Consider the following 14049-nt stretch of genomic DNA (forward strand, 5'->3'; position numbering starts at 1 on the left):
AAGTTTTTATATCTAGAGATGTTCAATTCCATGAAAATGTTTTTCCTTTTGCTAAATCTTCTGATGATACAAATCAATCTTTCTCTCAGCTATCTCATGATTCACCACTTGCATTTTTTGACAATCTTCAGCACAATACACACCCCCATGTTCCTGATCAACCACAACCTTCTCTGAATAATCCTTGGTCCATTACTCCTCCCTCTCCCATCTCTCATTCTCCTGAGTCAGTATTTCAGGAAGAGGATTTTCCAATTCTTAGAAGATCCTCCAGAATTTCAACTTTACCCTCTCATTTCAAGGATTATACTGTAAAAATTCCTCACTTAAATAGACCTACACATGTTTCTATTGCTCACACCACCACTCCACACTCATGAGACACTGTCATTTCATATGACAAACTTTCTCCTGCTCATCATGCTTTCTCTGCTGCAATCACTACTTTAAAGGAACCAAACACATATAATGAGGCAATTCAACATGAGTGTTGGAAGCAGGCCATGCAATCAGAGATTGATGCTTTAAATCTCAATAACACATGGACAGTTACTGAGTTACCTCCAAATAAACACATTATTGGCTGTAAGTGGGTTTATAAGCTCAAACATAAAGCAGATGGCTCTGTAGAGAGATGTAAAGCCAGATTAGTAGCCAAAGGCTTTACTCAACAAGAAGGGATTGACTACTTAGAAACATTCTCTCCTGTTGCCAAGATGACCACTATCAGAACCCTTCTTGCATTGGCTTCTGTGCATAACTGGCATCTTTTTCAGCTGGACATTAACAATGCATTTCTTCATGGAGATTTGCAAGAAGAGGTTTACATGAAGCTTCCTCCTGGCTTTACAACTTCCAAACCAAATCAGGTGTGCAAACTCCAAAAGTCTCTCTATGGTTTAAAACAAGCTAGCAGAAAATGGAATGAAAAACTAACACAGGCATTACTGAGTCAAGGTTTCAGTCCTGCTGCAGCTGATCCTTCACTTTTTATCAAGCATATTGGCTCCATTTTTCTGGCTTTATTGATTTATGTAGATGATGTTATCATCACCAGCAATGACATTCATGCTGTTCAAGTCATCAAAACATTCCTACATGATCAGTTCTCTATCAAGGACTTAGGCACACTCAAGTATTTCTTGGGTTTTGAGGTAGCAAGATCTAAGTCAGGCATAACTCTTTGCCAAAGAAAGTATGCATTGGATTTGTTACAGGATTTTGGCTTGCTTGAAGCTAAACCAGCACCTACTCCTATGCTCAAAACTATCAGATTATCAGCTGCAGACAGTCCTCCTTTATCAGATAATAGTCTTTACAGAAAGCTTGTAGGCAAGATACTGTATCTCTGCGATACCAGGCCTGATCTCTCTTTTGCTGTTCAACAGCTGTCTCAGTTTCTGGATAATCCTACAGAATCTCATCTTTCTGCAGCATATAGAGTTCTGAAATTCATCAAAGCAGCACCTGGTAAAGGTCTTTTTTTTCCTTCTCATGGATCTTTACACTTAAAAGGCTTTGCTGACTCTGACTGGGCCACTTGCAAAGACAGTAGAAAATCCATCACTGGACTATGTGTTTTTCTTGGTGATTCTTTGATTTCCTGGAAGTCCAAGAAGCAAAACACTGTCTCCAGATCCAGCTCTGAAGCTGAGTACAGGGCTCTTGCCTCATTGACTTGTGAAATCCAATGGTTGATTTATCTGCTTCAAGATTTTCACATTCCTCATACTCAAGCTGCTTCTATTTACAGTGACAGTCAGTCAGCCATTCAGCTGGCTCACAATCCAGTCTTCCATGAGAGGACAAAGCATATTGAAATAGATTGTCACTTGATAAGAGAAAAGATAGCTGCTGGAGTTCTGCATTTGCTGCCTGTGCCATCATCTTTGCAACTTGCTGATTGCTTTACTAAACCATTAGCTCCTATCCAGTTCCATGATTCTATTTCTAAGCTTGGCATGCTAGACATTTTTGCTGCCAGCTTAAGGGGGGATAATGCAGTATCTGCAAATATGCTACATAAGCATAATCCAAGTAAAGGCAACATGCTTTCTTCATTGGTGCATTCCCAGCTGCCATGTCAGCAACTCACACGATCAGTGAGTCATCAGAATCCAAGAACACACATGCGTTCCTCATGTGTGCAGCACAAGTTACAGCAGGATAAGTTACAGCTGTCACCAGTTGTCAAGGAAGATTCTGTTAGTTAACAGCAGTTAGAATTGTTAGTTAGAGAGGACAGTTATTTTAACAGTCTTGATGTACTCAGTTAGAGTTTGTTGGCTATCTGTTAAATGCTTGGTCTATAAAAGCATGGCAGTTACCAACTTAGCTTGTAATCTTCATTTTTCATGATTAATAAAGATTCCTTTCTTTTTCTCAACACAGGAAGCAACCGATTACACATATTTAATTTTTCTAATCATTAACAAGGGAGTGATTCATTACAAACATCACAATCCCGATTTTTTGTATAATGGTAATGATGTATTTAGAAACTTAGCTTTTTTTGCTAGAGGCTAAGGTCGGGCTTTTATCGCCTTCCACTCCTTGTGGATGTGCTAATAATAATCATTTATCAAAAAAAGTTGTCTAGCTTACAGTATATATAATCATGAATACACATACAAATTTATTATCTCCATAAAAAGAAATTTCATTCTGCTTAATACTTTTTTATTGTAATCTTTCTAAATTAATATGAAAATCCAACCTTTCTATCTTGCTTGATTCTTAATATTTAGGTTATTTTTCTATTGAAATATTTTCGAATTTTCTAACTTGCTGTTATTCTATTTAGCATATATATTTGTATTAAGTTCTGTTTTTTTATGTAATTAATTAATCATTCATGTGTTTATATTATTATACATTAATGGTTTAAATATATAGTTACTATAAAAATACACCTACTCAGAGATTTAAGTGAGTTTATTTCTTCAGTGAGGCCAAAAATATCAATAGATTAATATAAAATGGAGAAGAAAAAATAAAGAAAAAAATGAAGATGATCATCGATGAACAATTGAAACAAATAATTTATTTATATTTTTTTTGTAGTCTGATACCTACCAACGTAAATCTATTTCATACACCCTTTCAATTATATTCTATTTTTTAGGGTTTATCTGCTAAATTATTTTTAGTTTTATTTATATTCTATTTTTTGGATTGTTGGCTTTAGTTTATTACATAATCCGGTACAAAATAACAACCATAGTAGTTCAAGTGTGAGAGTCAATACCAACGAGTTATGCTCAAATAATATAAACATTAGCCAACATTCTTCAAAGAATGACAAAAAACGTGCTAATAATAATATTTGATCAGCTAGCGTAAAAATTAATTGGTTTACCGGCAATCAATCTTTCTACAATGCTAGACGATATATTTGACGTTTCAATGTTGTAATTTTTATTTTTATAAAATTGTTAAAAGTTAAAAAAAATAAAGTGGAATTGACAAACGATACTTTTTGTTAATATTTGTATATCTATTTATGCAACTTAACCAATTGTTAATTACATTAGAATTTTTGTTTTATTTTTATATCTATCCTTTTTATTGCTTTAGACGAAAAAATAGATTAGCCGGAAGCGAAGCGAGGGTTTCGTTCTAGTATAATACTAAAATTAAACTATTATTATAAATTTTTTAAATAAAATTACAACAAAACTGTAACTCCGTCATACCGTTAAAAAAGAATAGAGTCAAAACAGGAAACAAAGTAATCATCCTTTTCCACTGCTCATTCTGCCGCCGACAACACTGCCGTTGATCCTTTTTCCCATCTCCGCTTCCCTTGTTCCTTCTGCCCTCACTGCGGCCAGTGCTGCGTGTCCGCCGCCGCTTCCAGTGCTGCGTGCATCCCCTGCCGCCGCTGCTAGTGGTGTGAGTCATTTCCGCCTCTTTCTTCCTTCCACTTGCATAGTTGTTTTTGTCTTCCCTGGGTGATGTCTCATATATTTTGTCTCTTGTTTATTTACTCTGTTTTCTAAATGTACTGCTGATTAGGGTTATGTCTTTAGGCATTTGATTGTTATTGATATTTATGTGCTTGAAAATTGATTGTTTGGTATAAATTTTTTTCTTAAATTGTTCACAGGATTTCATGAATTTAAATGTAGCTTATATTTTATTTATTTAGGTGCAAATGAGCCAAATGAGCCAAACGAGCTCGAGCTCGTTTTGTTTTTGAGAAGTAAACATTAGGATTGGAGTGATTATTGAGAATTTTTCCTTCTTTAATTTTTCAGTTGCAACTAGAAAATTGTTATTTTGATTAAAGAGAGTGCTCATAATGTTTAACCATTTGCTGGAAATGGAATTTTAATTTTACATGAAAATATGCACATATTCTTCTAGTAGTATTTGGGTTCAGTTCTAATAAAGTATATGGGTATCTGAAGAACAAGTCGTGTGTTGTAGGCAAAATCTGAAAAAATGGCGTTGAACTTGCGATCTTCGAGGAGACTTTCAACATTTCTTAAACCTCATTTCCTATACTCTTCAACAACTTCCTATTCTTCAAAGTCTTACCAATCAAGGCCTGCACTTTTGGCGCGAGTTCTCCATTCCTACCGTTCTAGTGCTTCTTCGAGAGATTTATGCTTTCGTCATTTGGATCATAATGCTTATTCTCAAGGTCCTGCTGCCATTGATTACAGGTTGTTCATCTTACCTTTTCAATAATTTAATTTATTTTCGTCAATTTGTGTTTTGTTATTTTTCTTGCAAAGTGTTAAATAATGATGATTAATGGCTAAATGATTATTATGGTTACAGTTCTCTTCTACAAGAAGATGAATTCCACAAACTTGCTGATTCCACAATCCATGACCTTCAAGAGAAATTCGAGGTCTAAAGATATTTGTTAGTATCTATTGTAGTTAAATGATTTTTCATAAAGAAATAGAGATCTCGTTGATATTGATCGTTGTTTGTGCTTCTCAGGAATATGGAGATAGTGTCCAAGTTGATGGATTCGACATAGATTATGGGGTGAGATTGATTGATATGACTCTTCAGTTTTATACTTGCTGTTTTTGAATTTTGACTTAATGGGTTATTTTTCTGCATTTTGCTAGAATGAGGTGTTGACTCTTAAGCTCGGAGATTTAGGCACCTATGTGCTGAACAAGCAAACACCCAATAGACAACTTTGGTTGTCTTCTCCAGTGAGGTATTGTTTATGTTTCTACTTGTTTCTTCAGCTGTTATGTTCTATGTTTATATTCTTTTAACTTATAGCCAGCATAACTTATGGTTTCTTCTCTCTGATTGAAGTTTTTTGTGGTAATAGTTGATTGAATTTTTTGTCAAGAACTAGAATTAATCCCGATTTCAGTAGTTTCTGATTTTGCAAATAGTTAACACAAACGTTGAATTTTGATAAGGTGAACCAAGACCAGTAACTTTTGTAGACAGTCCATTTTGGATATCAAGTTGAATTTTGTTTTCAAGCTGGTACTGTCCTCTATTTATTTTATTTTATTTTTAACTGGTCCTGTAATTGATTGCTAATACGTATTTTGAGCTAAAAAATAATATTTATTTAACTGAAGGAAAATAGTGCAATTGTTCATTTTGGTTTGTTTATTGTTAGATAAGATTGGACGAGTAGATATCCAATTGGCAAATAGCAGTGATGATGAATGAGGTAAAGTAAATAGAATTTCTAGATACTAGAAGGAAAAACTGTTCAATATATTGGTTTTAATAGCAATTGAAGCCGGATTATATATTCCTTGCTATATTGTAAGTAGTTTGTATCTGAGTAGGGAGTGATCAAGAAGCTGGATAGTGGATGATGATGGTAAAGAATTGGTGCTAAAAGTAGAATCTAATATGCTGTACCAGCAATGTGTTTGCCGGCGGTATGATAAACCTTGATAACCTGCATTTATAAACAGAGTCTAATTGTAAGAATTCCTTGATTTCCTCCTGAGAAATGAAGTAATCTTAGTACTAAATGAAGTAATGACTTACAAGTTGATCTACTTAAGTAATGACTAACAAGGAAGATAGTTGAGTCATTTTGGTGTGGTTGAAGTACTTAAAAAATAAGCCGGAATATTGTTTTGAATAGAAAGAGAATAATTTTTCTTGACATCTAACCATCGGAAGAACATCATTGGTGAAAGAGGGAGGACAATAACTCCACTCTTATGGAACCAGACATTTAATCAGCTGCTCTAAGCTCTAGCTAGGGTGTGAGTAATCTGGTCTATTGATCTCCTAATGAAACAGAGGGACAGAACCAGAAATTATTCCTCACATTTTTTAAACTAAACTGAATCAACTTAAATTGACTAGAAATTCAGATAGATAATTTGGTTTTAGTTCAACATTGTTCCCTATTGCTCACTATGTTTCTTCCTTCAGCCATCATCGTATATCTTTATTGCTTCTATTTGAAAGGCCTGGTTTAAAATTTGAAAACTGACTTCATTTTTACTTCAAACCATAAAGCAGCAGCTAGGAAGCACGGAAACGTTGAAGTCCCAACGTTTCCGCGTTTCCTAACGTTTCCGAAACGGGAACGTTAGGAAACTCCTCCAAAACGTTTCGGGCTCATCTGCAAATAAAAAAAATATTATTCAAATCACCCTTATGTTTCAGAAACCCATATTTTCTTCTTATCGATTACTTCTGATTGAATCTTTCTCTGCTCATCTGAAAATGGCTGCCGCCGCACCGATCATCTGAGTTCGGCTTGAAGGAAAGTTTTTGATTTCATTTATATAAATTTCATTTTGGATCCGATTTCAGCCGATAAAAAGATTGGAAAAAGTTTGTATTTGTTGATGAATTTTAATTTCAAAATGTGCTCTGCAATTTTAGTAATAGAGAGTTCAAGAAGAAAGAAGAATTTGGTGATGATGGCCAAATTTGTGATGCTGCATTATTTGGTTGATTGTAATTACTAATTAATTAGGTTTTGAGGACTATGGGCTTGGGCTATTAATTTTAACAAACTTACTATTTTATATGTATAACTAGGGCTTATATTTGATTTATTTTCTTTTGGGAAGTGATGAATATTAATAATTTAATTTATATGAAACTTCATAAGCTTTTTTTTATATGAATTTTTCATATAAATTATTTTGTATATTAATATTTTTTTATATATATAATATTAATAATTATAAATATATCCCTATATTTTTAATATTTACACGTTTCCCCCACGTTTCGTGTCCTCTATTTTTTAAAACTGCCGTTTCCCCGTGTCCGTTTCGTGTCGTATCCGTTTCCCGTTTCCGTTTCCGTGCTACTTAGAGCAGCAGTTTTTGTATTTGGTGATTTTTTCTTCTTCAGAAATGATGCAGAGAAAGTTGAATAATGATGTCATGACCAAATTGCTTAAATACTAACTAGACCTCGCATTTGGTGTTAAAGCATACGAGAGTTAAGGTAGAAATATAAGGGCTAGATATTTAACTCAAGTCAGTTCGATTTAACTGTAGTTTCAATTTAATTGACGTTGTTCATTTTTCCCACCTCATCTTAGTTCTAGCTCACGCTTTCTTGCCACTTGAAACACCTTCATTTTCCTTGTTATAAATTTTGTTGCAAGTCGACATAGATGGTGTTTAAACTCTTGTCAGATTTCTCGACTTTAGCATCTCATTTTTTTTTTACAATTGACTTTCTGTAAAGGACGAAATGAGGTGACTGAAGTCATTGTTTTTAAAATTTATTTGACTAATCGAGGAATGAAAACCTAATCTGTCACTTGTATGCAAAATGGGAGGTTTTGCGTACTTAGAATGCATTTCATCTTCTATATAAAGAGCTGCCGCTGTGAGCTGTAGAACAGGTTTCTATCGACCGTTTCCGTTTCTATATATAGCCATGCGAGGTCTCTCCCATTTTAAAGTGAATGGGACTCTGTATTGTTTATTCAACCAAATTTTTACAATTAAAGGCATTTTTAAGGCAGTGGATGCTTCTTCTTTTTTGTTTTTTCCCTCGTTCTGTGGGCTGAATAATTTGATTTTCATGCAGCGGTCCGTCCAGATTCGATTGGGATCGGAATGCTAAAGCTTGGATTTACAGGCGGACGAAAGCAAAACTGTTGAATGTTTTTGAAAGTGAATTGGAGCAACTATGCGGTGAACCTATCAAACTTGCATAGTTATAGCAAATCCTCTGATCCATTCTGTGTTTTTTTTCTTGTACATTTTTACTAAATTACTATTCTCTAGGTTTTCTTGTTTGATTTAGCATCTTTACATAAAGCTGAAAGCAAATGAATATCAAGTTCCATATCATATACATGAATATGTACATCTCATTGAAGTTTTGATTATCTTGTTTTTTATTTTGTTTTTGAGTAATCAGATAGTTTGGTCTGGCGTAGGATTCCTATTAGAACTACGAAATTTGTAAAATCAACTGGGGAGATGCACATTCTTGAATTTTATAGAAATTCCCATCAGACTATACTACATAAGTTGGGCCAATCTTCATGGAAGCATCCAATCTTATTCCAAGATTTGGAGTTTAATATTTGAATGACAAACTTCGACTGAGATTCCAAGATTTGGTAGTCCATTCATGTATGAACTATTTCCTCTGTTTTATCCTAGAAGGAATATTTTTGTTCTGTTTTATTTTAGAAGTTTTTTTTTTAGATTTTTTTGGGTACAAGATGCATGACATGTATTTGATGGATCCCAACTATGGGATGACATTTTTAAACCTCCTATATTCGGACCAAATTCCATCCGAGTGGGAGATAAAGTTTTAACCTCGAGTTTTAAACAATTGCATTGAATCTGTTATCTTACTTAAACTAACATAGTGCTTTATCACGCCCTAGAGTTTTCTAAAAATCTTTCAATTTGAATTTCTTTGACCGTTCGCTCGCCTCTACATAAATAATGGCTAATAGAATCTACAAGATAATTAGTGCTATTAAGTGATTTTTATTTAACTAAACCTTTGCCTTCATATTATTGGTTTCTATCATTAAAACTTAAATATGTCAATTTAAAAATAAAATGTAAAGCTACAGTCATATTTTAGTCAAATTATAATAATTAATAATGGCAAAATATAAATTCCTGTATTTTTAAATTGTGTGCAAAACATAATATTATTTTTATAAATGGGATGGGTACTATCAAACAAGCAACAAAATTTGGAATTAAATTAATCAATACATCCTTGAATTTCAACTAACAACAAAACTAGGAACCTGTGGATCAATGGCTGAACTAGTATATATAGATAGATCACAGTGCTAAATGCTGAGTAGAGATAGTTTACTCTGCAAAAACAAAAATGGAGATGCAAATAATTTCCACAACTTGCATTACACCTTCATCACCAACCCCTTCGTACCTCAGAACCTACAAAATCTCTCTTCTAGACCAACTTATGCCATCTACGTGCTATCCGACCATTCTTTACTATCCCTTTCCTCAACTACAGACACAAACTGATACGATCATTTCTAAGCGATCGCTACTTCTAAAGCAATCATTATCGGAAACATTATCCCGTTTCTACCCTCTTGCTGGAAGGATTAAAGACAGCCTTTCCGTTGATTGTAATGACGAAGGGGTGTGCTATGTCGAAGCCAGAGTTAAAAATATTTCCTTGTCTGAATTTCTTGACAGGCCTGACCTCTGTTCAATGGGAAAGTTGTTGCCGCTTTTTGTTTCATTGCCAACTGAGACTACCGGATCTTTTGCCATTAAGATACAAGAAACTACCTTTGCTTGTGGCGGCTTGGCTATCGGGTTTTTTGTTTGTCACACAGTGTGTGATGGAATTGCTTTCTCGTCTTTCCTTAAAGATTGGGCTGCCACAGCGGCATTCAAGTCCTGCGAAGAGAATACTAATGTTCATGATATTCTTCGGCCTTACTTAGATAGCTCATCTGTATTTCTACAGAATGATGCATTCTCAAAAGAAGTACGGAATACAGCTGATTTGTCTCGTCCGTTTATCAAGAAAATGAAGCTCAGAACAAAAAGATTTGTTTTTGATTCGTCATCAATTGCGTGTCTTAAAGATGAGGCAATCAGGTTAGGAGTAGAAAACGCGACCCGGCTTGAGGTGGTGATTGCAGTGCTGAGCAAATGTCTGATGCGGATTCTTAACGCAAAATCAGGTACTGACAAGCCGCTTGCGGTAATCCTTGCTGTGAACTTGCGAAGAAGAGCTGCGCCGCCGTTTCCAGAATGCTCATTTGGTAACTTCGTTTTGCAAGCGGAAGCAGTGTTTAAACCAGAAGAAGCAGAATTGAGCAGTTTAGTGCACCAGCTGAAGGAATCAGTCGGAAAATTTAATGCTGAATTTGTGAAGAAATTACAAGGAGATGGAGGATACGCAGAACTTGATAAAATGCTGACAAGCACAAGTAAAACACTGAGTGGCAGCAGCCAAGAAGGATCCGAATTTGTAATGTTTGGGAGTTGGTGTAATTTTGGAATGTATGAGATTGATTTCGGATGGGGAAAGCCAGTGTGGACTAGTTGGGTTGGCTCAGGTCATACGTCAAAGATTGATTCTGTCAACTCCATCGTTCTTTTCGATACAGGTAAGGACAAAGGGATAGAAGCATGGGCGTATTTAGACGAACAAGTTCTACTTTTACTGGAGAAGGATGAAGATCTTCTTCAATATGTTTGTGTTGATCCAAACCCTTAAGATATTAAGTTGTGTTTTTACTATGTACTGTTTGATTGAAAGGAGTATTTTTAAAAGCATCAGGTAGGCCAAGGGTGTGCACACAGCTTGGTTCAGTTTGAGTCAGAAAAATCTAAAAATCAAAGCATTCTACAATAGATATAATAAAAATCAAACTGCACTAAATATTTATAAAAGCTGTCGGTTTGGCTAATCAAATTCGTAACTTTTTCCAATTTATCTCGGTTCCCATAACTAAATTAATACTATGTAAATGATGTAAACAATGGGAATGGCTGATATCCATTGATAGGGAGATCTCATTCTCATATAATCTTTTCCAACCAAACAGAAATACTAACAATCATTTTCATTTCAATCCTAATTCCCTCCAAAACTTAGTAAATCAAACGTAGGATCATCTAGTATATTAATATAGTACAATTTTACTAAACATGAGCTGGGGCTAATGAAGGAATACCTGCATCACTAATTGAACAGAAGCTGAAGCTATCGAAACAATGTCCACCTCAGTTCTCCTCACCATTTGAACTGGTTGCCGTGCTATAACTCTCTTCATCTGTAAGATCTCTTAGACATTTGGTTGTCGAGCAGACCTCCCAAGGTCGCCAAGGCATCTTGGAACTTGCGAATTTTGAGAAAACCCCTTATCATGGCAACTTGATTTTGTGAGAACTTTGCTTTCTCCATGACTATGTCAACAAGCTTGATTAATGTCTCTTCCATAGATAAAGAAGAAAGTCCCTCAGCCAGCATATAGAACGACGAAAATTCTGGTAAAAACCCTTTTTCTGTCATCTCAATCACAAAATCAACAGCTTCCCCTATTGGTCCTCCAGAGTTGGTCATCCCACGGAAAACAATCTTGTATGTTACTGCATCTGGAGAAATACCCTTCTCCTCCATTTCTCTAAAAAGCCTCACAGCTTCCTTGTCTCTTTTCCGTTTGAAGAGTGCTTGAATTATGGGGTTAAACGCGTGCGGAGTCGGAACCAGGCCTTTCATTTGGATGGATCTGAGGAGCTTACTAGCTACCTCCACTCTACCCGCCTTACACAGACCCCTAATCAGGGTTCCATAAGTCACAATGTCTGGTTCACAGCCATTGGAAGCCATGGTTTGGACAATGTCTGCCGCTTTCTTAATATCTCCCTCGCTGCAGAAGTAGGTAAGCATAGAATTGTAAGTGAATTTGTCAGGCTTCAGCTCTTCCATTATCATCTGATCCATTAGTTGAGCCGCTTCCTCCACCCTTCTGCTCTTACAAAGACCATCTATCAGAGTATTGTAAGTTACTGAATTTCTCGAAACTCCCTGAACTTCCATCTGGTCAAATATCTCTTCTGCTTCTTCAATCTTCCTGTTTTTGCAAAACCCATCGATTAACGTATTGTATGTTATCACATTTCGAGCACAGCCACTTAACTCCATTTCTTTAAGCAAGCTCAGAGCTTCCTGTAGTTTCCCTCTGCAACAAAAGCTGTCGATCAACATATTGAAGGTAAACTCATCAGGTTTTAACCCTTTAAGTTTCATCTCGTCGTACAGTTCCAGTGCCATGCCATGATTTCTTGTTAAGCACAGACCTTGTATAAGGGAGTTAAATGTACAAACATCAGGTAAAATCCCCTTGCTAGTCAAAACACGAGTAAGTTTAGTAGCCTCTTCAACTTGATTCTCCTTGCACAAACTACTTATCAGCGTGTTATAAGTAACAGTGTTTGGTGAACAATCCCTCGAAATCATCTGATCAAGAATCTCCACTGCTTCATCAACTTCACCCAATTTACACAATCCAGAAATCAAACAGTTAAATGTATATACATCTGGATCAAACCCTTCTTGAAGCATCATATCCATAACTTCGACAGCATGCTTAACATGTCCAGCCTTACACAGCCCATTAACCACAGTATTAAAAGTAAACTTATCAGGAAAGAAGCCTTCGTTCGACATCTCATCAATAAAGCTCAATGCTTCCTCAACTCTCCCCTCTTTACAAAACCCATGAACCAAGACATTCACAGTCACATTAGTCGCAGGACACCCAGCGCGCACCATTTGCTCTTTTACTCGAAGTGCACCATCCATATTCCCTTCCTCAATAAAACCCTGCATTATAGTAGTAAACGTCTTCTCATCTGGTGACAAACCATAACTGGACATCTCCTCCATCATTAAACTAGCTGGCCTAATTTGATGAGCTTTACACAAAGCTTTAATCAATATATTAAAAGTCGAAACATCCGGCTTAATCCCTTTACTAACCATATCAGAATGCGCAGTTTCAACTAACTTCAACTTATTACCATCAACAAGCACATTCAACAAGAAATTATACAAAAAAGTGTCTAACAACAACCCGAATTCAACTTCCATCAATTCAACAATGCCAAGAATTTCATCATATAAATCAAACTTCGCATAACTATCAATAAAAACTAACAAAATACCCCTATCAACCTCACACCTAAGAGCCTTCATTTCCTCCAAAATATCCTTCATTGAATTAAAAGAACCAACTTTACCAAGTTTACGCAGAATTTCTTCGTAAATGGACGAATTGGGTATAAAATTGGGATGCTTAGATGCCCAATTAAGCAACCGAAGAGCTGCAGTTTCATCATTTTGGCGACGGAGAGTGTCGAGAAGCTGAGCTGGAGTAAAATTGGAAGGGAGTAGAGAAGTTGCCGATTGTTGCTGTGTTGAAGCTAAACATAGAGTTGAATTGGATATGGGTTTCTGTAAAAAATTGAAAGAATGGTGTTGGTGATGAGAGTGGGGGAGTAAAGGGTAGCATTTGATAGAGGTGGTAGAGACAGAAAATAATGTCATTTGATTGAGGCTATTTATCAAACATGTGGTGTGCATAATAAAACCCGGAAAATGATTATGAATTTTGATGCTTAGTTTAGTTTTGGTGAAGCAACAACCGGAGAAGATAACAGAGGTGTCGGAGCATGAAAACTGAAAAGAGAGCAGGAAGAGCCGCTGGGTTTGTCACAGACACGATAATGGTGGAACAATGTCGTTGAGGTCCTTTAACTATACGTATTTAGATTAACCGGCCCCTGGACTTTATATTTGCTCGTTTTGATCTCTTAACTATGAAAAATTGTTAATTTGGGTCTGTCGTTGGATATCTGTCAAGACCGTACATACTCTTATTTTGCCGGGTGATCCAAAAACGGCCTGCCACATAGGAGCCACGTGGAAAAGAAAATACTGACTAGGCATGAATCAAACAGTGTCGTTTTGTTGATTTTGGCCAAAAACAGATTATTTGGTTTAAATTGTGGTCAACTCTCAATTTGATTTCAATTTGCCTATGTGTCGCCTACGTGGCATGCACATATATTGAAAGGTCAGGATTTTTGT

At 35.8% G+C, this 14049-nt stretch overlaps 3 protein-coding genes across 3 annotated transcripts; 2 read left to right on the top strand and 1 right to left on the bottom strand.

Annotated features, from left to right (window-relative positions):
* The first annotated feature begins 3682 nt into the window (after window positions 1-3682).
* Window positions 3683-8332, top strand: LOC126673555 (frataxin, mitochondrial). Its single transcript, XM_050367777.2, has 6 exons — window positions 3683-3894; window positions 4432-4670; window positions 4789-4861; window positions 4957-5004; window positions 5091-5185; window positions 8017-8332. The coding sequence occupies exons 2-6, from the start codon at window positions 4447-4449 to the stop codon at window positions 8144-8146; spliced, it is 570 nt and encodes a 189-aa protein (XP_050223734.1). The 5' UTR covers window positions 3683-3894; window positions 4432-4446; the 3' UTR covers window positions 8147-8332.
* Window positions 8333-9147: 815 nt separating this feature from the next.
* Window positions 9148-10793, top strand: LOC126661762 (stemmadenine O-acetyltransferase-like). The gene has a single exon (XM_050355629.1). It carries the CDS (start codon window positions 9298-9300, stop codon window positions 10669-10671), a length of 1374 nt encoding a protein of 457 aa, XP_050211586.1. The 5' UTR covers window positions 9148-9297; the 3' UTR covers window positions 10672-10793.
* Window positions 10794-10930: 137 nt separating this feature from the next.
* Window positions 10931-13796, bottom strand: LOC126661757 (pentatricopeptide repeat-containing protein At3g53700, chloroplastic). The gene has a single exon (XM_050355624.2). It carries the CDS (start codon window positions 13540-13542, stop codon window positions 11227-11229), a length of 2316 nt encoding a protein of 771 aa, XP_050211581.1. The 5' UTR covers window positions 13543-13796; the 3' UTR covers window positions 10931-11226.
* Window positions 13797-14049: the final 253 nt, after the last annotated feature.

Source organism: Mercurialis annua, linkage group LG1-X, assembly GCF_937616625.2.
Source record: "Mercurialis annua linkage group LG1-X, ddMerAnnu1.2, whole genome shotgun sequence".
Classification (NCBI taxonomy): domain Eukaryota; kingdom Viridiplantae; phylum Streptophyta; class Magnoliopsida; order Malpighiales; family Euphorbiaceae; genus Mercurialis; species Mercurialis annua.